This window comes from Eretmochelys imbricata, chromosome 11 (assembly GCF_965152235.1).
Source record: "Eretmochelys imbricata isolate rEreImb1 chromosome 11, rEreImb1.hap1, whole genome shotgun sequence".
Lineage (NCBI taxonomy): Eukaryota > Metazoa > Chordata > Testudines > Cheloniidae > Eretmochelys > Eretmochelys imbricata.
Genome location: NC_135582.1, coordinates 12,844,474 through 12,871,836, shown reverse-complemented (window position 1 = coordinate 12,871,836; position 27,363 = coordinate 12,844,474). Strand labels below are relative to the sequence as shown.

General features: G+C 43.1%; 1 protein-coding gene across 1 annotated transcript; it reads left to right on the top strand.

Annotated features, from left to right (window-relative positions):
- The first annotated feature begins 3,452 nt into the window (after positions 1 to 3,452).
- On the top strand, positions 3,453 to 27,031 carry MUC13 (mucin 13, cell surface associated). Its single transcript, XM_077830367.1, has 15 exons — positions 3,453 to 3,459; positions 4,840 to 4,884; positions 5,124 to 5,168; positions 5,408 to 5,461; positions 6,398 to 6,433; positions 9,000 to 9,122; positions 10,954 to 11,060; positions 13,612 to 13,670; positions 14,848 to 15,017; positions 17,565 to 17,690; positions 18,941 to 19,055; positions 19,973 to 20,010; positions 23,466 to 23,553; positions 25,248 to 25,461; positions 26,981 to 27,031. Exons 1-15 carry the CDS (start codon positions 3,453 to 3,455, stop codon positions 27,029 to 27,031), a joined length of 1,278 nt encoding a protein of 425 aa, XP_077686493.1.
- Positions 27,032 to 27,363: the final 332 nt, after the last annotated feature.

Here is a 27,363-nt window from a genome sequence, read left to right as displayed (position 1 = left end):
TGGGGCATGGTCCCCCCACCCTGCAACCGGGGCCACTATTCCTGCCTCCTGCAGTTCCTCCCGGGTAGCCTCTCTCGCAGGGGCTGTAACTGTGGATCGCCAGTTTACAACATCCACCGGCAGTGGTGGGTACAGTGTTTTTTCAGGGTAGGGTGGTGGAGGTGGCTCCTTCAGTTCCATTAGTGGGGCGGATGGTTTGGGGTCCCCAAGTCCATTGCCCCCATGTTTACAATGATACAATTCCTCCTCTAAGTCTCCTACTCTCCCCAGCAGTTCATCCCTCTCTCTCCGGATTGCCTCACAAGACTCCTCTGTCCGTGCAGCATCCCTTGCCTTCAAATCCGCTACCTCTACTGCTAACACAGATTTTTCTGTTAAAATCCGTTGCTGATCCACAATCCCCTCCAAATCCTTAATGTGTTGGAGGAGATCAGCTTCCCTTTTTACCCAGTATGCCATCCCAGCACACAAACCTTGTAATACCATTCCCTTTTTCCTACACTCCTTTCCCTTGGGGTCTCCCAAAACCTCTCCCATCTCCTTCTCAATCTCATCCCAGGTGAGCCCCTGCACCTGGTATGGGCCCTGATTCTTCCTTATCCATTTGTTCAAAAAATCCATTACCCCAGCTTGCCAGAACCCGCAACTACCATCATGAGAGTTCGCCATACCCGCTCCAAGCAGCTGCGCGGACTGTTGGGGAGGGGGACTTACAGGCTGCCACTCACCTATCCAATGTGATGTATCCAAGTCCCGGCACCAAGATGTTAGAGAGCTTATTCCTTCACTCTCCCACTTCCCTGGTCCTTCTCACATGAACAGAGAGCAACAATACCCGAAGTCCAAAGGTGCAAACAATTCGATGTTTATTGGGGTGAACTTCCAGCAAGCTTAAATACAAGTTCCTTTTCCTTATTTCCGAATCCCCACTTACTTCCTGTTTGCCCCTAATTTATATAGTAATATTCTTAGCTATACCTTAACCAATCATTCTACTAAAATTTAACTAACCAATCCTAACATATTGTAACATGATTATGTAACCAATTATATCCCACCACCTTAATTAGTTTACACCCAGCAAAATTAATTATGCAGCAGACAGGAACAATCACAGAACCAGACAGAGATTATACAGACAAACAATAGCAAAGTGGGAACTATAATGGCAAGACAATACAGAAGTGAGGATTTCACATCCCAGTATTGATACGTGAGTTCTTGCCAGACAGGATGCTGTCAAACTAAGTTTTCTTTTACATTTTCTAGGCACTTCCCTTTCTCTGGAGGTGATGGGAATACAATCCTGTCCTGATAGTGCCTAACAGCCCAATAGCACCTTATTTCAATGTGACTAGTTTGGGATGTGAGGATGTGACCGGTCGCTTCCCAGCTTATGGCTGCCTCTGCTGCTTCGCCAAAGGCCTTAGCCTAAGAACAGGGCCCCAGACTGTCACAGTAAGAGAAGGACCTTACACTGGCAGACAGTGATTTTGATTCTTTCTTTTATACCTCTAACTAGCCAAGTGATAAGAATACACCTAAATTCTTAAAGTACAGGCCTTTACAGGCAGGCCTGAATATCTATATCCTAACAAGGACGCCGAGGGCAAACCGGGTTTGAGTTGTGCTGCAGGTGTTGGCCATTTAAAAAAGTATTTAACTCGTGGCTTGCATTTGCATTATGCAGATGAAATAGGATAGAAACCATCTTGGAAAAGCTTGGCTGCAGGAGCTTCGTCTGCCATGAGCTTCATATCATTCTGGACTTGGTCCGTTTCTAAGAAGGGCTGAGCTTGATAGCTGCGGCAGATTGATCTCGGCATAGATAAGCTTGCACGAGAGTGTTGCTGGCAAGTCACTGATCAACACATCGAACAGTATTGGTGAAAGAAATGAACCTTGAGAAAGACTGTTAATCTGACGTTTCCAGGAACTGCAACAGTTGCCCATGTGTACTCTGAACTGCCTATTTTGGAGGAAGAGCTCTGCAACTTCAACCACTCAAAGCAGGGCAACTCGAGAGAGTTTACACAGAAGGCTTCTGCCCCAAACCGTGTCATAAGCAGCGGTCAAATCCAGGAAGACTGTTTCTGTCTTTAGATTTTGTTGAAAACTATTTTTGATAAAGGTGGTCAAGGCCACGACTTGGTCACAGGTACTAAGTCCTTTCCTGAACCTGGTCTGCTCAACCTGCAAGACATCATCCACCCCTGGAGTGATTCATTGGAGTATCAAACACCGGCTCAGCGTTCTCGTCGCACTCACCGTCCGTACCTGGCCCATGCTGGGGAAGCTAATCAGACCAAATTCAGTAACAAGTCTTGATCACGTGCCACCTGACTCTGACCCCAAAGTATTCCCTTCTGAACACTTTCAAAAACAATCAAGTTAGCGTTCCATGTAATGGTAAGTGGTGGGGAGTAAGAAACCAATATTATTTTTAAATGTACAATGTCTCTTTAAAATTCCAAATGGATGTTTGGTGGCTATCAAATAGCCAGGACATTTGCTGGTGATATCAAAGAGCACATTACTCACTTGAAATCCAGTCAATTAAAAACATGACTTTACAGTAATTTCAGAACCTATATAAGTCCCTGTGCCACCTGGCCAAATTCTGTGGAGTTAAAATTGTGTTTCCTGTGTTTGCCCCACTCTGTAGTCGTGTGCGACCCATATAAACAAAAGAAGAAACTGATTATGCAGGGGAAATAGTGAAACTGACTATACACATGGTGCTGTCAAATATATGGAGTAAATAAACTAAACAGAGAAAACATTTTCCCTGCACTAGTCTTTCAGCTGTAGCCATTTTGTAACGATAGCAGGTAACATGTATGTCAGCCATGAGCAAGATTTTTAGGCTGGTGGAGGTTCCTTTAAAAGTACTGATATGTATTTCTATATGTGCCTGTTGGTAGGGTCCCTGGGTCAGTATATGTTTACTGGACTGCGGTTGTGAAGTTTCTGTTAAAAGGTGACAGAAATCATATATAGGAGGTATCTCCCCCACACCTTCCGCAGTTGCAAGAGCTAAGCAGAAGGAATAAAAATGTCAAAGGCATAAAAACACCAGGCACAAATATAGTTCTGTGGAAAAGAATTATTAGTCTAAATAATAGTGATAATATCACTGTGGTAAGTCAACACAGTACCTGGTGAATTTCGTCTTTGGTGCTATAGGAGCAGGACTTTGTTCCGGCTGAATCTCCCTTGTGGTTTTGATAAACAAGCTGTCCACAAACCTGGTCACGGGTACTTTAAATGTTTACACTTGAAACATAAGCATAACAAATAGACAAGAACATCCCATCTCTCACTTTGTAGGGAGTTCTAACTCCCATGGGTTACTCACCTGGAATATTACGTATGTAAAAATCAGAGCTGATCTCCAGAGATGTCATGTAGTTAGCTCTTTGGTAGGAGGTTCTGCTGCAGCTTTCACAGCCATGTCAGGTAAGCAGAAGGAATAGGAGTGGAGTGGGGATGAGTACACCGGATGTTTCAAAGCATCAGGCACAGCTATGACGCTGAAGAAAAATCATTATTACTGAGCAACTCATCGTGGGGCACTAGCATGATCTGCAAGGAGGCTACGGCTCTTTGGGGTCTGCCAACCTGCTGCAGCTGCTGCTGAACACATGGCACTGACAATCCTAGGGCTTCTTTCCTCTGATGCCCCTTAGTGCTTTCAATGAATATATCTTATCCTAACGTTACTCCTGGGGGAATTCTGTGCCACTGCGCAATGCAGAATTTTGCAGAAATTAACGTGCGCACAGAATTTCCTTTCCCCCACAGAAATGGACTTCAATGCTACTAGCTGCCACTAGGGGCTATTGAACCTGGCAGACCCCAGCTCGCACATAGAAGACTATGCTGAGGTGAGGGGAAGGGAACTAGAGAGTTCCTGGCAGCTGCAGTTCTGAGCATGCCCTGAGGGAAGGAGAGGGCAGTGCACAGAAAAATCAGTCCAAACCTGGGACCAAGCATCAGGCTGTTTCTCCCTCTGGATCCCTGGGCTCTGGGGGAGGAAAGGTGCAGATGTCTGGGGTGGGTGAGGGGTGGTCATGGCTGGGCTCGGGAGTGGTAGTGAAGGGAGCGGAGAAACAGAAACTGGGTTGTCAGAGGGTTTCTTTAACTCTCTGCTCCTGGGGGAATTAATGTGTGTGTCTGTAATGTTACAGACATACTTGCTGGCAGGTATTTTGAAATTAATTACCAAAATAATTGAAACTGGTGTGATTGTGTAGCATTATGTTGACAAACAAAACTTGCAGAATTTTTAATATTGTGCACAGAATTTTTAATTTTTGGGTGCAGAATTTTTGATTTTTAGTGCAGAATGCCCCCAGGAGTATAACATGAGAACATTCAATGTATATGTTAATATTTGGGACATTACCATAACAAACGGCCAAGAACAGCACATCTTCCGTTTGCAAGGAAGTTAAAACCTTCATGTCAGTTCTCTGAGTTAGGGTCAGGTCTGATGTCTATATATATTTACCAGGATGTCATAGTGTGGTTTGCATTTAAAGGTTTGTTTCTTATTTTACAGTAAGTATCACTACCCAGACACCCAAAATTGTAGCAGGTAAGCAGGAGGAATCAAACTGATTGATAAGTATGAATCTTAAAATCACAATCAAAAATATTTTGCCACAGAAAAGAATTGTAAAATATAACTGAGAATGATGATGATTTAATTGTGAAGACGCAATGGAGTAGCTGACGTCAATTTCAAATTTAGTCAGGTCAGGTCTAATGTCTATATATATTTACTAGGATGCCATAGTGTGGCTTGCATTTAAAGATTTGTTTCTTATTTTACAGAAAGTACCACTATCCAGGGACCCGCCGCTACCCAGGCACTGACAGGTAAGTGGGAGGAATGGAGCTGATTGATAAGTATAAATCTTAAAATCATAATAAAAAATATTTTGCTACAGAAAAGAATTGTAAAATATAACTGATAAAGACGATGATTTAATTGTGAGGACCCAACAGAGTAGCTGATGTCAATTTCAAATTTAGTCAGGTCAAGTCTAAAGTATATATATATTTACTAGGATGCCATAGTGTGGCTTGCATTTAAAGATTTGTTTCTTATTTTACAGAAAGTACTACTATCCAGGGACCCGCCGCTACCCAGGCACTGACAGGTAAGTGGGAGGAATGGAGCTGATTGATAAGTATAAATCTTAAAATCATAATCAAAAATATTTTGCTACAGAAAAGAATTGTAAAATATAACTGATAAAGACGATGATTTAATTGTGAGGATCCAACAGAGTAGCTGATGTCAATTTCAAATTTAGTCAGGTCAAGTCTAACGTCTATATATATTTACTAGGATGCCATAGTGTGGCTTGCATTTAAAGATTTGTTTCTTATTTTACAGAAAGTACCACTACCCAGGGACCCACCGCTACCCAGGCACCCATAACTACGACAGGTAAGCGGGAAGAATGGAGCTGATTGATAAGTATATATCTTAAAATCATAATAAAAAATACTTTGCTACAGAAAAGAATTGTAAAATATAACTGATAAAGATGATGATATAATAGTGAAGCTCAACGGAGTAGCTGACATCAATTTCAAATTTAGTCAGTTTATAATGGGTGTTTAAAGGAAGCTTTCAAGTCCTCCATTTTCGTCACGTCTAGCAGTGGGACACCCATACAAAGAATGGGGGTGGAACTGATTGTCTGACTCTACAGGGGAACCATTGCCACAGGCTAGGCACAAAGTGTTATCAACTGCCCAAAGTAAAGAAACTGACTACACAGAGAAAAATAGGGCTTTTTCCTCTAATCCAGGGGTGGACAAACTTTTTGGCCTGAGGGCCACATCGGGTTTCAGAAATGGTATGGAGGGCTGGTTAGGGGAGGCTGTGACAGGCTGTGCCTCTGCTCCCCCTTGCTTCTCGCCCCTTGACGGCCCCCCCCCCCCCGGGATTCCTGCCCCATCCAACCCCCCCTGTTCCCTGACATCCCCACCCAGGACCCTCCCCCCCGCCCCCTGTTCCCGACCTCCCCTGGAATCCCTGCCCCTGACTGCCCCCCACCACCCCATCCACTGCCCCCTCCTTCCTGACTGCCCCCCAGAACCCCTGCCCCCCCAACACAGACTAATCACAAGGTGTTGTCAAATGAAAAAGGCAACAAACTGACTAAATAGAGGAAAAACAGTTTTTTCCTCCAATCTCTCTGTTATTGCCATTTTGCAGATGCAGCAGCGAATAAGTTTCCGGATAGAAGAGAGATTTTTAAGTAGATACAATTTCCTTTAAAAAATCAGTTTGATTTGGATGGGTAGTTGTAGAAAACTAGGTTGTTGAAAAATAATTATCTGAGGTTTGCATTGTAAGATGTTCATTCTTTTACAGGAGATACCTCTGCTACACAATCTGCATCTTCTACAGGTAAGAGATTGAATGGAATGGAAGTGACATCATACATACAAAAACTCTACACTCTAATTGCACAAAACCAAAAACCTCTGCCCCCCCCCCCCCCCGGCTTCCCTGAGGCCACGCCCACACTGACTCCATCCCCCTACCTCCATCGCTCACTCTCCCCCACCCTGCCTAACTTTCATTGGGCTGGGGTAGGGGGCTGGGGTGCAGGAGGGGGTGCAGACTCCGGGAGGGGGCTCAGGGCTGGGACAGAGGGTTGGGGTACAGGTTCTGAGAGGGAGGGGTGCAGAAGGGGGTTCCAACCTTGAGGAGGGGCTTGGGGTGCGGGAGGGCATTCTGACCTGGGGCAGGAGGTTCAGGGTGCAGGCTCCAGCCGGGTGGCGCTTGCCTTGGGCAGCTCCCAGTCAGTTCATAAAAGTTGTTTAAAAGAAGCTTCAGGTCCTCTCTTTCCATCACCCTCTAGCAATGGGACACCCATACATAGAATTGCCTGGCTCTACAGGGGAAACACTGACAGACTAGTCACAAAGTGTTGTCAAATGAAAAAGGAAACAAACTGACTAAAGAAAGAAAAACAGGTTTTTCCTCCAATCTCTCTGTTATTACCATCTTGTAGCTACTGCAGCTAACAAGTTTATGATGTGGCCCTCTTGTGCATATGCATTACAATACAGTCTTTGTTACATGATCACTAATATTTTTTCCACAAGACCCTGGCCTCACATTCCTGGAGCAGGTCCATCACATGCATTTAGTATCAAGACTGTGTTGTGAATGGGGCTGTTGGCTGTGGGACCCACATTTGTTTACAGGCCTCTTTGGGCCTCATTAGAAAGGATGGTCTTGTTGTTAAAATGGTTGAATTAGCCTCCTGGAGAATCGAGTTCTATCCCTGCCTCTGCCACAGAGTTCTAGGGTGATGCTGGTCAAGTCCCTTAAACCACATTTTTTTACTGGTGTCTGCTAACTGTGTGTGCTGTATTTTATAGGTCACATTTGCAGAAATGCACTCACCTGCTCATAAAATGGCAACTGAAGTGAATGGGAGCTGTGCATTGAGAATATCGAGTGGTATAAAACGGCCAAGCACTCTGAAATGATGTTGGAGGATGTTGTGAAGGCCAAGACTGTAATAGGGTTAAAAAAAGAACTCGATGAATTCATGGAGGAGAGGTCCATCAATGGCTATTAGCCAAGATGGGCAGGGATAGTGTCCCTAGCCTCAGTTTGCCAGAAGCTGAGAATGAGCAACAGGGGATGGATCACTTGGTGATTACCTCTTCTGTTCATTCCCTTTGGGGCACATGGCATTGGCCACTGTCGGAAGACAGGATATTGGGTTAGATGGACCTTTGGTCTGACCCAGTATGGCCGTCCTTATGCTCTTATGTCCTTATGAAAAATCAGGCCCTTAGTGTCTGAAGCTGAGCACTCAACATTAGTGGACACTTTTGGCCTTAATCTCCTTGTGCCTCAGTTCCTCATTGGTAAAATGGGATAATAATACATCCCTACTCTGCAGGAGTGATGGAAGGTAAGGTCTTTAGAGTCTGTGAAGCACTCAGATATAATAGTGATGAGTGCCATAGAGATGCCCATGAGGAAATTAATAATTCTATATTCAGAGCAGGGAATGAATATTGTGCAGGAAATATCACCTGGGCCACACTCTCAGTGTAAAAAGTAATAGTAACAGTCATCTGTGCAGTGAGCACCATCCATCCTGTGCACTGAGTGAGGCAGGGGTCTTGTGGAAAAAATAGTATGTGATCATGCAATTAAAAACTGTATTGTAATGCATATGCACTAAGGGGCTAAATTAAGGTTGCACAGGCAACCTTAATTGTGGAATTTCCTATCTTTTCAGTGCGCGCGTGCACACACACACACACACACACAGAGTAAAAGCTGTTTTATCCAGCATTTCACCAACTGGAAAGCTCTATAAACTGGCATTTCTGATCTTCATTGAAAGTCCGGTTTATAGTCGGGTTGTCGCTGGGCTGGCAGGGGGTTGGGGCATGAGCGGGCTGTGGCATGCAGGCTGTGGGAGGGAGTTTGGGTGGAGGAGGGAGCTTGGGGCACAGGAGTGGGTGCGGGGTGCCAGATCCGGGAGACACTCACTGCCTCCACCTGCAGCTCCCATTGGCTGCAGTTCCCGGCTCATGGAAGCTGGGTACCAGTGCTCGGGGTGGGACAGGGGAAGTGCGCAGAGCTGCTTGCCAGGCCTCCACCTAGGAGCAGCTGGGACAGGTTGCTTAGAGTCCTTTTTGGCCTTGTTTGCTTAGAGGAAACTTAACAGTTTAGAATTGATTGCATATCATGATTCATCTGCGGCCTTACTGTTGCATACTGGGCCAGATCCTCAGATGGTGTAAACAGGCATAGCTCCATGGAAGTCAATGGAGTAACACCAACTCATACCAGCTGAGGATTTGGCCTACTGTCATAAGGCATGTTTAAGTGTGTGACTCTTCTCGAGGCATGACTAGTTTAACAGGAGGAAAACGAAAAAGCTTCCATCCTCCTGGTCTAGTGCATTGTTCAGCTGTGTCAATATCTTTCCTCTTAGAAGCACCTCTGGGCTGTGCAAATAAACCGTGTGGTGGCAATGCTAAGTGCATTAACCTATATCAAGGTTATATGTGCCAGTGCCCATATGGATACTACTATAGCACATCAAGATGTCAGGAAGGTGAGTTGGCTGCTGGTGATCTGTTTTCTTAATCCACTGCACAGACAATGGTGCATTTTCTATACTCATTCTAATTTTCTCAGTGAAAATGTACATGGTCTGGGCAAGTCTCCTCCACTCTGACCCACACTGAGTAGCACTTTACTCTGCAAATAGTTCCCATTGGGTTGACCTGTTTTACCTCCTGAAGCATTATTGAAACAAAAGGATTTAACCCACTAGAAAAAACTGTACTCCCACAGGGCTAAGGGTGTGAATTAAATTGCATGAAAAGCAGACAGAAACCCCGGGGTAAGTGAAAGCTAATGTTTATGGCCAAGACTAAAAAAGCAGGTGCCAAAAATAGGCTTCTAAAAAAATGGCCTTATTTTCCAAACTGGTGAGCACCCACCCAAGTCCTGTTGAAGTGGGACTGCATAGGAGCTGCTGGGTGCTCAGCATTTGGGGAAATTAGGCCTCTTACTTAGGTGCCCAAAGGCCAGCTTTTCAAAGTTATTTAGGCACCTAGAGATGCAGATTGGCACCAAGTAGGATTTTCTGAAGTGCCTAAGCAGGTTAGGCACCTAACACCCATAATTTCAATCATTAGACACCTTTGGGCACCCCTAGACCTTTGAAAATCTGCCCCAAAATCCATATGCCATAGAATCATAGGACTGGAGGGGACCTCAAGAGGTCATCTAATCCAGTCCCCTGCACTCATGGAAGGACTAAGTATTAGACAGTCCCTGACAGGTGTTTGTCTAACCTGCTCTTAAAAAATTTCCAGTGATGGAGATTCCACAACCTCCCCTGGCAATTTATTCCAGTGCTTACCCACCCTGACAGTTGGAAAGTTTTTCCTAATGTCCAAACTAAGCCACCCCTGCTGCAAATTAAGCCCATTGCTTCTTGTCCTATCCGCTGAGGATAAGGTTAATTTTTCTTCCTCCTCCTTGTAACAACTTTTTATGTACTTGAAAAATGTCCCCTGTGAGTCTTCTGTTCCCTCTCCATCCTCTCTTCTCCAGATTAAACAAACCCAGTTTTTTTTTCAATCTTCCCTCATAGGTCATGTTTTCTAGACCTTTAATCATTTTTGTTACTCTTCTCTGGACTTTCTCCGGTTTGTCCACATCTTTCCTGAAATGTGGTGCCCAGAACTGGACACAATACTCCAGTTGAGAAGTAATCAGTGCGGAGTAGAGTAGAAGAATTACTTCTCATGTCTTGCTTACAACTCTCCTGCTAATACATCCCAGAATGATGTTTGCTTTTTTGGCAACAGTGTTACACTGTTCACTCATATTTAGCTTTTGATCCACTATCCAGATCATTTTGCATTTTAATCCTATCCTCCAAAGCACTTTGAACCCCTCCCAGCTTGGTATCCTCTGCAAACTTTATAAGTGTACTCTGTGTGCCATTATCTAAATCACTGATGAAGATATTGAATAGAACCAGACCCAGAACTGATCCCTGGGGACCCCATGTTGACATCTATGCACCCATTCATGAAAATCTTGGCTTATGCCATTAAATGCGGTAATACTTGGACATATCCTGTTTTTGTTTGTGTTGAGCCACACTCATAGTTTAACATTATTTTACTAGAAGAACCACATCAGTTTCTCTTCCTTCCGTGCCACTGATAGCAGGGTTTAACCCTTTTTTGATAAGGGTTGGTTAAGTGAATACTTATCCCTTCCTGTCTCCTCCAATAGAAGAAAATTAGCAAATATAGATCCTATGCAGAGTTGCTTCTCATCTCTAAAACATGGATAACCCAACATTGTAACCCTGTTTATTACAAATGCAGTGTAATGAATTAATGTCTCTGCTTTATTTTTAGGAAAAGTATTCCCTGGACAGTTGACGCTGAAAACACCGTATACCGACAGCATGGCACATGAAAACTCTCCAGAGTATAAGCAATTATACAAAAATGTCACAGATTTTGTGAGTCATTTAAAAAAATTCTTCCATATATATTTAATCTTGAGATCTGCTTCCTGGAATGAGATATGTGCAGGAAGATATGGGGCCTCAAAGTGGTGTCTTGGTCAGCATAACTTACACCTTCTTCAACCTCCGTCACGGGATATGCTACATCAGTCTAGACTCCTTTACATGACAGCCAAATTCTACCCTCAGAGATGTACACACATCATTCCTACTGAAGTCAGTGGAAGTTGCATGTATGTGTCGGAGATCAGAATTTGCCCCTAATTTGCTTACTTGCTTCCCTTATTAAAAAGTCCCATAGAATGTAAAACAAACAGACCCTATGACAGGGTTCTATCTCTTTAAGAGAAAGGCAGGTATTAAAGAAGAGTTGGTGCAGGGAATGCAGTCTGGGGGCAGGCTGTGGTGAAGACAGGGCCTAGAGGCGGATAAGAAACTGAGTTTGACAGTACAGGTTGTGCCTGAAGTATTGTTCTCTTTCTTTCATAGATAAGAAACCAAAATTTGGCCTTGTATACTAGAGCTGGTCAACAAATGGGATTTCTGTCACACAGGAAATTCCAAGTGTGCAAGATTTTGTTTTGTTCCAAATTGGATCAAAACGTCGAACTTCAGAATTTCCCATGAAAGGGAAAATTCCCATTTGAGAACATATCAATGCTGCTGGCACCTGTCCCAGGTCTCCCTGTCCCCTTGCACTGCTTCTTCCTCCCGGCTGACTTAAGATGGCAGGGAGGTGGATGGAGAAACCCCCAAACTGGCGACAGGAGGAAGTCTGAGGTGGAGAGGGAACCCCCCCCCCAGGCTGATAGAAGGGAAAACTCCATCACCATCTCCACTTTTTCTATTGCAGCTTTCATAGAAATCAACATGTTCCTGCAAAACATTTAAATTTTTTGACAAAACAGCATTTTCTGCTGGAAAACTGTTCAACTGGAAATTTGCTGACCAGCCTCTGTTGTGTGCCTTGAATCTGTACAGTTTTAAAGCTCTGGGCACCTATGTCCTAAGGCTGCTGTATCTGCACCCTTTTTTTAATTCAAATGTTTCTACAAGGAGGGTGGACGAATACATATTTATTTTCTTATTACAAATTCTGTACTTTTTGTAGGCCTCATGCCTTGATTGGAATAACTTGTACATCATAGTAAACATGATCCTACTCAGTGATAACTATTTGAACATCATCAGCAGGTTTGAGACAGTAATTCTCATTAATAAGAGTAAAAGTAAGTTACAGTTTTATACGGGAAAATGTATTCCTACCATATGAGCATAAGTAAAGGCCAGCATTTTCAGACATTGGTGCCTAAAGTTTAGATGTCTAAATATGGATTTAGGCACCTAAATAAGAGTCCTAATTTCCGTTCTATAAGTAGATGAATAGTATGAATGAGGGGAATGTTAAACACAATGTGCTTTTGTATAAACATTGAATGAAGTCTTGGAAGAGCTTTCCTGGGGAAGTGGGATATACTGGGTGATTATACTAATGTTCTTTAATGGACTATGATGATGGATTTGCTCATTATAAGAGTTGCTTCTTGGTGCCCCATGTCGCACTGATTGGTGAAGGGAGGAGAGATCTTCCCCTCCTGCTAAGAAACCTGTGTGAAGAGGTCTAGGAACAGAAGCCACTATGAGTTTCCCATTGTGGGATTTCCTCTGGGTACTTCAGCCAGAGAGATGGACTCTGTGTATGAGTGTACCCGCACACGCACATCCTTGTGCCATAAGAAGGGGGCTCAGCCACTGAACCTCCCAGAGTCGCATGAATATCTGTGATCTGCTGGAGGAACAGAAACATCTGTGGGCGGATGTGCCTCCCCACCGTCTCCTGGGCTCACTGTCCTGCACATGCTCTCTAGCTGTGAGCCTCCATTGGACTTGTGCTACCAAGGATTCCTCCATTATCCAATGCTTCTGAGAACCTCCCCCTACCTTACGCGGGGGGGGGGGGGAGGGAAGCTCCAGTGCACATGTTTGAGGGCTAGATGGGGAGGAGATGGAGCCACAGAAAAGTTACCACGGCTTGAGACTCCACTCACCGTTCGCAGCTTGCCAAGGCGGCAGGGCGGGAAATGATGTTCATCCTGAACCCACCCCACTGCCTCTGTCCCTGGTCTGCTCCTCACCATGGATATCAGAGGCCCAAGGATGCCCCTCCATAGTGTCATGGGGAACAGGGCTTTGGTTCCGCTGGGGAGGCTGAGTCCCCCTCTCCCTCTGTCCAAGCTGGATGAGGAAGATCTGTGCATAGAGGCATCCCTTTAAGTGTGGAGCCTGGGTGGATGGTGCACCCTACAGTGTCTGTATGTAGTGGTCATTTATTATTATACTCAATTTTATGGCCCACTCCGGCACTCCTTGTTTAGGCAGAGCTCTCTTAGGAGCCAATACGAATTTGCCTGGACATGGCATGGGGAGCTCTGGGCCTTTAATTTCCCTAACTGGCTCTGAGAGAGATGAACCCACAAATTTCCCTTGGCTATTTTGTTCTGTGGTTTTACAAAGGTATAAACCAAATTCATTTTATCTTTCATAGTTCAACACAACTTTCAAAAATAAGACAGACTATGGAGAGACAATAATTGTGAATATAAGGTAAGTTCAGCAGCTCCTGTGTTTGTGTGTGTGTGTTTGTGATCTCTCTTTGTGTACATAGCATAGATACAGAACGCATCGCTCACATTGCTTTCTTAGTTTGCCCCAACTTATATACTGTCAATCCTCCTTTAATCAATTCAGATGAGCAATATGAAATGAACTCAGCTAAACGAGGTTTCAGATCAGTGAGGACTTCTTGCTTTTGGGAATGTGGCCCACTTTGGAAAATACACATTTTAGCATCAGAAGTTTCAGACTCATCCTGTGTGTAGGGTGATCTGAGACAATACCTCTTGATGCACAGTAGAACCCCCTCTAGTAACAATGGGAGTTTTGCAAAAATACTGAGAGTAGAATATGGTATTGATGTGGTACGTAAATTTTTAGGGCCAGATTCCAAGAGCTTAACTTATGCTGAGTAGCACTTTACTCCATGGGTATTCCTATTGATAATAGCCAAAGGGGTAAGACAAACATGGCATAAGACCCTGTTCATCATGAATATAGGTATCAGAATCTGGCCCTTAGTAAAGTTACTATTGTATTCAGCAGCATTAAGAGGGAAAAATGTTTGGGGCACATTTAGGACCACTCTGACTTCAGCCTTTTACTTATTTGTTCACGTACGTATGCACTTAACACAATATGCAAAAATTATTTGGGCAATTGTACACCCATGTTATTTGAAAATCTGGCTCTTGAAAGTGTAATGATTAGGGTTAAGAGTGAAAACCTCATCACAACAGGGACTGGATGCCTCAAGGAGTTACTAAGTAGGATAGAGCATCGTAAACCTCTTGGTTACCAATTGACATGAGATCCAGGTTGGTGCAAATAACCAGTAGTCAGTGAATTTGTGATCTCAGTCTAATTTCTAGTGAGAAAATGACCAATTCATAAAATCCTGTTGCAACTCATTTGCATTCATTGGATCACGTGTTGGCAGAGCAGAGACTAAAGAATGGGATGTGGAGACTGAATGATCTTCACCCCCTCAAGATGTTATCGCCGGGTGAGAACCAAGAGGCACCGCACAGTGGTATAATGTGTCTGTGGGCAAATCTGCTCTCACTGCCTATGATATGCCTGTGTGATTGATTACAAAAATCTGTTGTTAAAGTAAATGTGGTTTTTATGGTACTTTCTCCAATTACACTAGATTCTTATTTTTCAGACAAAGTTCAGCAAAATCTAAAATACAGATTAAAGCGGAGACCAGTGGAACTATCGTGACAATAAGCAACATGTTTGAAGTGACCACAGAATTAAACGCTAATGGTGTTGCTAGCCTTATAGAAGAAGCATTGAAAGTCCATTCCTATTTCAATAATGGCAGCTATCAAAGTAAGTACTAGACTAAGAACACTGGCGGAGATTTTCCGAGCTGATGAGGACAGAGCTCTTTGAAACATACCCTCCATTAATTTTAATGAGTTATGTCTAAATCCCCTAATCTACTTTGAAAACTCAACCATTCATTGTAACTTTTTGTCTTTTTGAGACACAGACAATGTTATATTTGTATTTGGGAATAGAAGAGGAATATTCATTTCCAAAATGAATGTTTTTCTGAATGTTACAGTTTATGTAGCTAATGGGAGCATTATTATTTATTGTTTGTATTGTCATAGCACTTAGGAGCCATGGACCAGGAACCCATTGTACCAGCTGCGGGACAAACACAGAATAAAAATACAGTCCCTCTCTTTACACAGGACAAAAATAAAAGAAATATGACTCCTGTGTTTCTGAGTATAAGACAATCTCTTATTGGCGAGTGAGTAAGGAAAATTCCCTATTGTCTGATTATTCATAATTGTCCAGTAGGTGGGTTTCTTACCCCATCCTCGGAAGCATCTGGTATTGGCCACATTTAGGCCAGCATCCCAGTTTAGGAAAATATTTAAGTAAATGCTTAACTTAAGCATGAGCTTAAGTGTTTTCTGAATAGGGACGGATTAAGCACATGCTTGAGCACTTTCCTGAACTGGGGCCACAGTGACCAGGTACCGGAAGAGATGTCTCACCAGTGTAATCCAGTATGGAAATTCTTACGTTACTAAAACAACCAACTCTTGCAGGAAAAGTGCATTAACGCTTAGAGCTGAACATCTTTTGTTACGTTTTGCACTTTCTCTATTATTTCCTGCAAAAGTATCATTAATTAAAAATCAGCAGAAGCTGGGACCAGTCAAAAAACGTTGACATTTTTCAAGGAAAAACAGGCACAAGGTATTTTTTTCTAAAATGTTTGTGAAAAATGTTCACATTTTTAATGAACTCTGGCAAAAATAAAACTTGCACACCAGTGCCCTGATCCTGCTACTGAGCTCCATGCAAATGGACACCTGTGTCCATGCAGAGCTCGTGATGGGACAGGGCCTTAGGGCTCATTTGTACAGATGCCAAATCCCTTTGTCCTTAGCCAGTAAAGCACGAACGCATATGTTTAACTTTAAGCACATGAATAATTCCACTGAGTTCAGTGGGACTATTTTTGTACTTTATTGCCTTGCTAAAACAAGGCCAGCATATTTACCCAGTAATACTATTCACGTGCTTAAAGTTAAGCATGTGCTTAAGTGCTTTGATAGATCAAGGTCAGATCACTGAGCGCCTTGCAGGATTAAGCCCATAGTTAGGAACTGAGCTGAATCTTTTGCTGAAAATTTGTGGGAGGGCTCAGAGGATGACCTAGTATGTGACTCAATTTTGCCGGAATTACAATAGCTTTGAACTCCTTGTGAGTCCTGGTGGATTAAGATTGCTTTGTAAAACTGAATCTTTAAAATCTACAATTCAGTCCCTTCTATTTATAGTCAATTATTAAATAATTTAAGATGCCTAATTATCTTCTCAAGAAGATTCCTTCTGTGCATGGGGTGTCTGAGCACTCTCAGTGCTGTAGCAGCAAGTTTGATATTTGAAGTTTGAGTCGGACAGAATATTTTATGCTAGTCCTTTTTTTTCTTTTTTTTTTTTGAGGATGTAACATTCTAAATGGAAAAATTAAACTAAGATGTAAGCATGGCTTTATTAGTGCCATTTACTCATTTGTCATCACTTACAGCTGTGCAAATCAAACAAAGCCATAGCTTTTGGAACCAACTTGAAACAAAATCCTGATAGATTTCTTTTCAAAGTATCATTTTGAGGTTTATTTTCCTGAATCAATTTTAAATAATTTAAAACTATAGAAATTGCTATGCTAGTTTAGACAATCAAGTGAACCTAATGTCTCTGAGTGGTCAGTACCAAATACCTCAGAAAAAGATAGAACAACCTCCATAGTGGAAATTATTGAATAACCCATCCACAGGGGATATTTTTTCTAACCCCAATCAATTATAGAGCTCCTCTCCTATGCTGAGCTTCTATCCCAATTTCAAGTTATATATAAGTTGAACACTGTATGACATATTACTTATAAGCTCGGATCCTGCAAATACTTACATGTATGCTCAGCTTTACATCCATCAGTCGTCTCCACTAAAGCGCAACTCCCTGTATGGGAGGGCAGGGGGTGGATTGCATGTTTTTTAAAGGGGCTAAAGGAAGAAACCTTCACGAGAACTTCTTTCTGGATGGCATTGAGGAAGGTTAGGCTGCTGGGAGGCAAATCAGGCCAGTTGTAGGCAGGGAGAGATGAGAGATCAGCACCTGTGATAGGAATGGTTCAGTTGCTGGGAAGGTCATCAATACTGTAAAGGTTAATTCAAGGTGACGGGGGGGGGTATTTGTACCCTAAATATAGCTTAAAATTGAATTCAGAAATACTAACTATACAGTACATAGGCTATTAAGCAGGCACACTACTTCGTATTAAAGGCTGCTGCTAATTATAGATTTTATTTTATGATCAGTCTTTGAAATATTTCATTGTGTTTTTAGAACTTTCACAATGTGACATTTATGGCTGTGATGAGGTAACTACTAATTGTGTGGACACTGATGGACTAACGTGTGAGTGCAAATCAGGATTCGCTAAGAAGAACAAAGAAGAAAAAACCTGTTCAGGTGAGAGCTTTATGACCATTATAAGCTCTTATAATGGGTTGGGCTTTCCTCTCCCCGCCTTCATTTCCCCTTGGTTGCACTCTGTGTCAGCACCATTTGAGAAGAAGGGATTTTCTCAGGTGCTGAGCATCTGCAGCTCTGAAAATTGGGCACTGAAGCCCTGATGAAACAGTGATCTTAAGCAGGTGCTTCACTTTAATCACATGAGTCATTCCATCCCAATTTAGCAACGCTCTTAAGCATGTGACTAATTTAAACCATCTGGGTATTGTGATTGAAATCACAGTATTGGTACCACATAGCCAGCTGAGCATTGGGTAGATAACCTATTCTCCTTGCAAATGGTTCAGGAGTCAATCCACCAGGGCTGCTGGGCTTAAAAAAAATCTGGAGCCTGACTGTGCATACCAGCGGTTTACAAATAGCAGGTCTTTGTTATTTAACAGGACCTATTGAATGAATTATTGTCTCTTACTAGCATGCCTGTAGGACTCGGTGTTATTATTTTCCCTGACGGTTTGCAGATTTTCTTGGGGCTTATGAGGTTGGCCCATTGCCTCACCATGACCCAGAGCTAGCCAGCAGTCCAGCTACCCCTAATCCCCTTTCTAGGATTCAGCTGCCCTGCTGCCCACTGGGTTTTAGGGGTGGTATTGTGACTGTGCTGCAAAGACAGCGTTGCCAGCCCTAAGCATTCAACAATCATGAGGGGTTTTCAGAAGATAACAAATTTGGGGTTCTTATTTGCCTTTTGGTTTTGGAGCCTTTACCAGACATTCAGTTCATGTTTTCAAGCCTTTCTCCGTAACCACGAGTGCTAGAAACATGCTTTATTAACTGAGATTCTCACCTAATTAATTGATTCCAAGAGCTGAGCCTTTAAGAAAAACAGCAAATCTTGGAAAAATTCATGATAAAATCACAAGAGTTGGCAAGGCCACAGACTGGTGGGAACCAAGCAATGGTACTTTTTCTTCTGCTATTGTGCCTGTATTTAAGTTTCTTTTCTGTGTGTGTATTTCTATTAAAAGATCATTCGATAGCCCTTAAAGACATAACATAGCACAGAGGCAAATCAGAATTCTGTGAGTTTATAAGGGGACAGGAAATAAACAGGTGTATTTTGCCACCTTCTTTGTTAACTGAAAATGTAAATATTTGCATATTGAAGTATTAAGCCTCTATGTCAGAATATCCATTTTCAGACTGTCTTTAAAACAACTCTCGGTTTTTTTCCATTGAAAATGTAGATTGTGATAACAGATGTTCTGAAGAAGATCACATGCATTGTGTTACGGGTAAAAACAGCGCCCCAGTTTGCCAATGTCTTCCTAATTTCAAAAACAAAGATGGAAACTGCGTGAAGTGAGTACTCAGCTACTTCCTTTGTTCTATCAAGATAAGGCAACGTGGTATTTAAAACAGGATGGAGTTGACAATATTGCTTTTAGAATCACAGCCCTCAACTGCACAAATTAAATGACATTAAGTAACCAACAAAGACTGAGCTATACTGCTTCAAATTCATGGCAGAACTTCCATTGAGGTCCAGGGGAAGCACATGTGCTGACCAGTATAAGTCCTATAGTATTTTGCTTGGGTTTCCCTCTAGAGATGCTTCCTCCAGGACAGGGTTGAAACTCATTACTGGAGTAGTGTGGGGAAGCTATGCTACTACCCAGGCTGTACCTCTGGATAAACAGAGAACTTCTTCATTCTCTGTCAATCCAGCTGTTCCTATGACTGTTACATTCACCAGCAAAATTAATTCTGACACTAGCATAAGTTTTTTATTTCAAAATGGTAGCATTGGTATGAAAAGTGAGTCGCTGTCGGCACTCAGGTGCCCAAGAAAGACTATGACACACAAAGGCCAAGTTTTTCAGAAGTGGCTAGTGACTGTGAGTGCCTCCATTTTTGGGCACCCATCTTGAAACACCTATGGGGGCTTGATTTTCATAGACGGGTGCTTGGCACGTTCTGAAAATTAGCCCCTTCTAAGGTGTATCAAGTTGGGCACTTCAAAAATGGAGACATCCAAAATCAGTAGTCATGTCTGAAAATCTTGGACAAAGAAATTTTAGTTTAGAAAGGAAATTGGTGTTCCTCAACTGTTTCTTCTCACCCAAATCAACACAGAAACGATGTAGATTTAGAGATAAGATCACAAATATGAAACCCATCAATAAGAGAAGATGGTGGTGGGTGGGACTGTTCCATTGTTTCATGACCATCTACTGAACAGCATGAACTCAATTTCCATTTCTTTTACTATTGTTTAGGTGTGATGTGGGCTACTCTGGAGTAAACTGTAGCAACAGTGAGTACAAGAGTTTCTGATGTTTACTTATAGGAAAGATTTCCAGCAACGTTTTACTTGCAGAGCAGACCCTGCAATAGTAGAGTGAGCATTAGTAGCATATGGAGATGCAAACACACCATGTTAACAACAACACAAAGTTAGGGAAGGATGAGTTAAAAAGCGTGAGTCCTGTAGCCATGTGGCAGGAAGCATTATAGACACTAAGGCCAGAAGAAACCATTAGATTATCCAGTTTGATCTCCTTCTGGCCATAGAACACAGGCTATCGAATTGCATCCAATTATGCCTGCGTTGAGCCCAATAACTTGTGTTTGGCTAGAGCACGTCTTTCAGAAAACCATCCAGTCTTGATCTGAAGGCATCAAGAGATGGAGAATCCACCACTTTCCTTGGTAGTTAATTTGTTCCAGTGATTAATCATGCTTCATGCCTTTTTTCTAGTTTGAATTTGTCTAACTTTAATTTCATCCACTGGTTCTCATCATACCTTTCTCTGCTACATTAAAGTGCCATTTAGTACCCCATATTTTCTCCTCAGGAAGGTATTTATACACTATGATTAAGTCACCTCTTGATCTTCTTTTTGATAGCTGAACAGATTGAGCTCCTTCATTCTTGTGAGTTTTATCTGCAAACTCTCCAATTTTTCAACATCTTACAGGATAGGAAAATATTGTTGAGAGAAATGTCCCCCTCATCCCTCTCAGAGGTTGTGCTGACAGTATCATCCTGTGTAGAGAGAAGTTTGCTGAAGAACTTGACACTTATGACTGTTTAATCACTGTGACTGGCTGGGGTCTAATTCAGTGCATGGTGCATTTGCATGTGAATGTTTCAACTCCTCTTACCATCACTATATTCTTAAATTGGTATATGTTTAACCTGTGTGTGTATTCAACTCTAAGACCTCAAAACCTTTGCATGTTTTGCCTGAAAGTTTTTAGGGAAATGGCTAATAATAGTTTTAACACAGCACAGGGTAAAGCTGGCCAGGCATAAGCGTAAGTTATAGGAGGAAGAAATTTTTGACCCTGTTAAATGCTCTGCATGTATTTTGTTAAGAAGGCTTTTGGGTTCTTACTTCTAATGCCTTTTCTAAAACAATTTAAGAAAACCAATTGCTTAAAATATGCACAAATGCAACAGCAAGGTTATGAATTTAAAGACAATCTTGGGAAATTCTAACAATAAAATTCAGAGGGCAACATCAACTCACCCGCACACCATATGGTGTCTCTCAAATATATACATTTAACAGACTAACTCATGATCCAAAATAGTACAGCATTACTAGTACTAAAGGTTGTGTGGGCAAAGTGATAGTCTCAATTATACCTCTTCCCCTCCACCCCACTATCTTCAGAGTAAACCTTTAGAGACACTTTGTACCCTCATTGCCTACAGTGTAGCTGCACAGAGCTAAGTGACTGGATTTTAGTAGGCAACTGCATTAATAATGTGCAAGAGGAAATGGAATCCAGTTCACGCTCTCTGAGGGCAAATCTCCACTACCGCTTAAGTCGATCTCACTTACGTCGCTCAAGGGAGTGAAAAAACCACCTTCCTGAGTGATGCAAGTTACAGCGACCTAAGCGCTGTTCACACCGATGCTATGATGGCAGGAGACGCTCTCCCGCTGACATAGCTTCTGCTGCTCACGGAGATGGAGTAATTATGCCAACAGGAGAGCACTCTCCCATCAGCATAGAGTGTCTTCACTAGATGCTCTACAGGGGCACCGCTGCGCTGATGTAGCACTTCTAGTGTAGATCTGCCCTCAATTGTGTTGACTCTGCAGGAGTAAAGAGCAATGAAAAGTTATTTTACTCACCAAAGTTAGCAAATAAGATTCTGATTACTCTATCTTAAAGCAGACACTGAAGCGGCAGCATTATGGAGTTGTGCAAATGTAGTTTGCTTAATTCCATGTGGATTTTTTTTTAAACTCCGCCACACTGTAGATGGAGAAAAAACATAGCTGGAGCACCCTGGCATTGGGCAGCTGGTTTTCATTATTCCACAGTGCTTCAGGCAATTACACAACTAAAAGCATCAGAAAAAACGTCATCCTAAGCAAGTGTAAAAGAGAACTTCCCTTCTGAAATTTCCTCCCCAAATTGATCAACTCAATGATTCTTGACTCAGGAGTTCATAGTGTTGTCACAAACTTTAATCTACACAACAGCCCTATGAGGTCAGTACGAGGCCCATTTTATAGAAAGACAGTTGAGGCAGAGTGTGTTTAAATGATTTGCCCTGGTCATATAAGAAGTCTGTAGCAGAACTGGGAATTAAACCCAGCCCTTCTGGCTCATACTTGCACCACAAGCCCATCCTTCCTCCCCTGTGAAGAGAAAAACATTTAAATGTTCAGAGCATACCTAGCTGGAACTTTCCTTCATGCCCCACCCCCCATAACAATTGAACGAAAACAATTTTTTAATGATTTTTTTGGGAGGGTAAATAAGGGCTTTAGGAAAACTGGGGCTGGGGGCGGGGGTGTTTTGTTTTCACAAACAAAATTTGGAAAATAGCAGCCAGTCAGGAGAAAAAAATCATTTTTTCCCACCCTTCCATCAGTTGTAACTGTACAAAGGGATTTTCTCCAATTTTTCAAAAACTCCAGCCTTTGACTGAGAGCAAACAGGTGATATTTCAGTACAAAAAGAAAATATGTCAGTGAAGCACAAGCAAATGTAAATAGGAGGTTGCAAAAGAGGTTAATTTGCAACCTTAGACCTTGAGCCTGCACTGGGGTCTGCTGGTATGGAACATGTGCTGAGGACCATTTACTTCAAGAGAACTCTTCACCCATGCAAGGGTCTTTACTAGCAGAGCCTAATGCAGGAGCAGGAGTTTGCTGACGGCAAGTGTAACCCACCGGTGAGTGTTAAAGAGTCTCCCCCTCCCCCGTGCACATCCACAGAGGACATGAGTTGTTGTAATCCCTACACGTACAGGTTTAGCTCTTTAGTTCGAGCTGTAGTAGCTTATACTTTTAGCTCTGGAGGTTCCTAGTTCAATCCCCAGTGTGAGTTGGCCAAGATAAGATGGCAGATGTCATGTCAGTGGGGATGATCCAGGATTCAAACTGCTATGGGCCTCAGATGCTTTGGATGAGCTTCCTTTGAGCTGAAAAAGTATGTAACTCACTGGTGAGTGGGTGTTATGGGGTCCCCCTCTGCAGATTCACAGCGGATATGAAGTGTTACAGTTCTCTCTGAGCTTTAGCTCAAACTATAGCAGCTTATGCCTTTAGCTCTGGAGCAGACGGGTTCAATCCATGATGGTGGCCATCTCATAAGCACTGCCCCAAGAGTAATAGCATGAAAGATAGATATGTTTTGATGGTACAGAATCTATTTTACTCCAAAATATATTCTTATTGTAGAAAAGGAGAGGTTCCCTTGTATATCATGTTTGCTATGAATTTTTAATCTCTCTCTTTTCAGATTCCTTGTTGATCCTTATCATTGTGGCTGTCCTATGTGGGGCTCTGATCCTGGGCTTAGCTGCAGGACTCATTTTCACTTCAATGAGGTACAAATAGTTGCTTGCTAGGCACTTAAACACAAGGGAGATTGCTAAACTCTACAGAGTGGGCTAGTTTCAAAAAGAGGGGCCAGATTTTTAAAGCTGCCAATGCAATTGTCTCTCTATTTGGGACACATCATTGCCACCATTTTGCATGAAGGTAAGGTATTTTCCCCTTTGAATGTGTTCCTCTAATAATTTGTGTGCTGTCATGAGAAATGTGTGCTCACATTGTTGAGAATCTGGCCCTGGATGTCTGTTTCCAAAATACGCAAATATGGCTGAAATGTACCCCCTCCCCCTGCTTAAAGCCTCTAAATTCATATCTCTGCCACAACACACAACCCGAAAGGAGGTCAGACTCCACCCCTTGAGCCCAGGGACAGACTGTGGAGCTCAAGTTCAGCACCTCTGTGGTCCTCCTTAGCCACGTGAGTTGCCCCCTGTCCAGGTTTTCCCAGGATCATCCCTTTTTTTGAGGTAGCTGTTGTGGGAAATCTGTAAGTCTTCTTGGGACAGTAAAAGTCCCGGGTTTTCTCAGAAAGTTTCTCAGGGATGCGGGCTGCATCTGCACTGAGCCCCAATGGGCAGCCAGGGCTGCCAGGTGGGAAGCCAATGAGGGTGAGCTCCAGGAGGTGGGACAGGACTGGCTGCAGGGGCAACTCGTGGTTGAGGGACAGAGAGTGGCAATAACAAGAAGGCTGGGGTGCTGCAGGGCCAACCTACCCTTAAGCAAGCCACCAGGTAGGCAACAGGGACCAACCCAGGGTGTCCAGCAACAGAGGCTGGGGTCATGGGCTCAGAGCAGCAGAAGATGGGGGCATAGCCTAGGTGCTTGAGGCCGTAGGAAGAAGAGGGGCTGCGGTGGGCCTGGCTTGGGGGCTTCAGGTTCCTCACCCTGGCATGGGTGGCAGAGGGAGATGGTACCTGCTGCACTGTGCCCTGGCATGATAGTGGGGTAGTTGGGTCTCTGGCATGTAACTGATAGGCATGTTGCAGTGTTCTATACCTCAGAGGGGGCAACCCCATCAGCCACTACTCCAGCCTATGGGCTGGAATGACAACAGCTGTCTCTGCATCTTTTATCTGGGGTTCCCAGCCACTAGATCTGCCTAATCTTAAACCCAATGGCCCCTTTCTCAGCCCAGCTCCAATGCTCCCCTGTGCACTGGCCTATTCTGAATTGCCATGGAGCCTATGATCCTCCCAAGCAGGGGGTATGGAAGCCACTCAAGCATAGTCACTCTACCCTTGCCCACTCCTGGAGGAATACAATGTGGCATTTGCAGGGTGGAGGACCTTGATTGCATGTATGAAAGTAGCTTTTGTAATGGGTATAAATTAACATACCAGTTTCTTGTTTGCATACACAGTTACAAGTGCAATTAGTGTTGTGTCAGGGAGAATTCCCTCTTCCCATGACAAAACAGAAAGGGGTTTCTCTGATCTCTGCCCCTCCTGGCACCTTAAACCATATTTGTAATAAGAAGTTTTGGGGCTTGCTTTATAAACTGCGCTGTCTGGCCTTTGTAACAAGTGATGTCATAGCACGCAGCAGTGCACCAACATTTACTCTCATTGCATATTTCAAAAAGAGGGACAAGAGAGTGTGAAAAATAAGGAGGAGTGGGGGGTTAAATGGATCAAGATACATCTAAAAAGTTAAGCCTTGGAAAAGACGCTTTTCTTTTTCATTAAAGAGCAAATAAAAGGCAAAATCCAGAGAAGAGGCATTTGCTGAGAGAGGACTATTCAGATAACAGAGAAACACCTGGACTTGTTTCTGCCATCAACCCTGCTGCAAATGAGAAAATCTTTCCCACAATCCAGACTAGCAATGCTAGTCAAGTGAACCCTTATGAGATGGGACCACAAACAAGGAGACTTCCTGAGAGGGATTATGATGAAGATGAGGTAGGTGATTCATACATGACTAAGAGAATGTATATTTTAACCCTAGTAATGCAGGGAAAGGGTGAGATCCTCACCTCCACTCCAGCCCCTTCATAGTGGGTAAAAGGGATAGAGTGGTGGGTCTGAAAGCCCTTGATCAAGCCCTGGAAACATACCCCTATCACAGGAGCTGAAGAAGACAGCTGTAGGCTGCCTTCTGAGGACCCCCTTAAAAGCCCTCATGCTTTTGTGCTGTGGGTAGAGCTGCAGGGGTGGGAAAGGGTGTCATGGGGGAGGCCACAGCATGCAGTGCTGCTGCCCAGGGAGGCTGCTGAAACTTAGACAAACTCTCAGAACTGTCTGATTTATACTGGGGGCCACTCCAGCCCGCCAGAGCAGCCCAGGTTTTGGAGGGCACGAAGGGGGCTTAAAGGGCCGTAAGAGGCATAACCGAGAACCTCACCCATTGCTTTAACACTGCACAGGGGAGCCCAACAAGCATAGACGAGTTACACTAGAGGGTGTTTTCTGACACACTGGGATGCACTGCCTGGATTTTGGCTCTTTATACTCAGCTGGAGAACTGCAGTGCACCGTGGCACTTGGTGCGGCAGTTTTAATCACATTGAGAACATAGCGATCAATAAAAGGCATGTGCTGTATCCTGCGTGCGCCTCATAAATAACACATCGGTAGTACAGGCAGATGCGTGATTTCAGAGATTTCAGAAGTGAGCTGTAGCTCATGAAACCTTATGCTCAAATAAATTTGTTAGTCTCTAAGGTGCCACAAGTCCTCCTTTTCTCTATGCTTTGTGTGTCATTTTCCTCCCTTCCCCCCCTCCCCCAATAACTTATATCGAATGTTGTTTTTCCCAGGTTTTAGATTTTTTCCATCAAATTCAATTTCATCTGGAGCCTTGCAATCCTTGAACATTTGCACGCATACACACACGCACACACACATACCTTTTAGGGGAAAAAGTGTTTTTTAAATGTTTGGCATCCCAATTTTGCAGTCCTGGCTTAGGGAAAACACCCACGTGAAGTGACTTGGAGTTTTGTCTGGATACAGAGTGCAGAATTGGACCTTGAATATCCAAAGCCTTTTAAAAAAGTATTTTAGGTCCACCTCAGTAAGGACCTGATGCAGCAAACTGTCCCTATTTAGTAAAGAACTTGTACAAGGGCTTTAATTTTAAGCACATGCTTGTGCTGAATTGAGGCCTAATCCTTGAATCCGAGAAACATGGTAAATTTTACATTGTGTAATATACAAAAACTGCTGATAAAAAGGAACTAATTACTTCAGGTAACAATCACTTGATCTGATTTAGCCAAATAGTGATTTTGTCAGACTTTCCTGACTGATCAAGATTAACTTTTCACAGATGAAAACGTATCTTGAAAAATAATTGCCCCAAAACTCTCTGTTTTCCATCAAAGCTCAAGTTAGGCTGAGGAAGGGCTACTGCAGTAGAACACATGAACACTGACCTGTATTTTCTGTCCCATCAACTTGTTCATATTGCTTTTTCAAGTTTGAAACGACATCAAAGGGTGATGGCTTCAGGCTTCAGCGCAGATACTGAATTTAAGCAGAACAAGAGACCAGCAGCTTGGAGAGATATGAGAGCCATGACAACAGACCACAGTCGATGGGTTCTGCAGCTTCATCACCTACCAGAGGATTTTCATTGGGTAGCAATTAGAATGCTTAAATTGACGACAAATTCTGCAGACGACTTTTTAAATGAAGACAGCAATCTGAGGGAGACATCTGTATAACTAATCTGCTTAAATAAGTGAAAATTAAAATGGAGACAAGATGTATTTAAGGACACTATGGGCTTGTCCATCACAGATTGTGTCTACACAAGATTTTTTCAGGAAGCCTCCCACCCTTGCAGCTTTAGCAGTGGCA

Excerpts from the sequence above, each read along its gene's own strand:
- MUC13 (XM_077830367.1), top strand. Across the intron at positions 6,434-8,999 it reads ACAATCTGCATCTTCTACAG|AAGCACCTCTGGGCTGTGCA; the intron begins GTAAGAGATTGA and ends CTTTCCTCTTAG. Across the intron at positions 15,018-17,564 it reads CAATAATGGCAGCTATCAAA|AACTTTCACAATGTGACATT; the intron begins GTAAGTACTAGA and ends TTGTGTTTTTAG.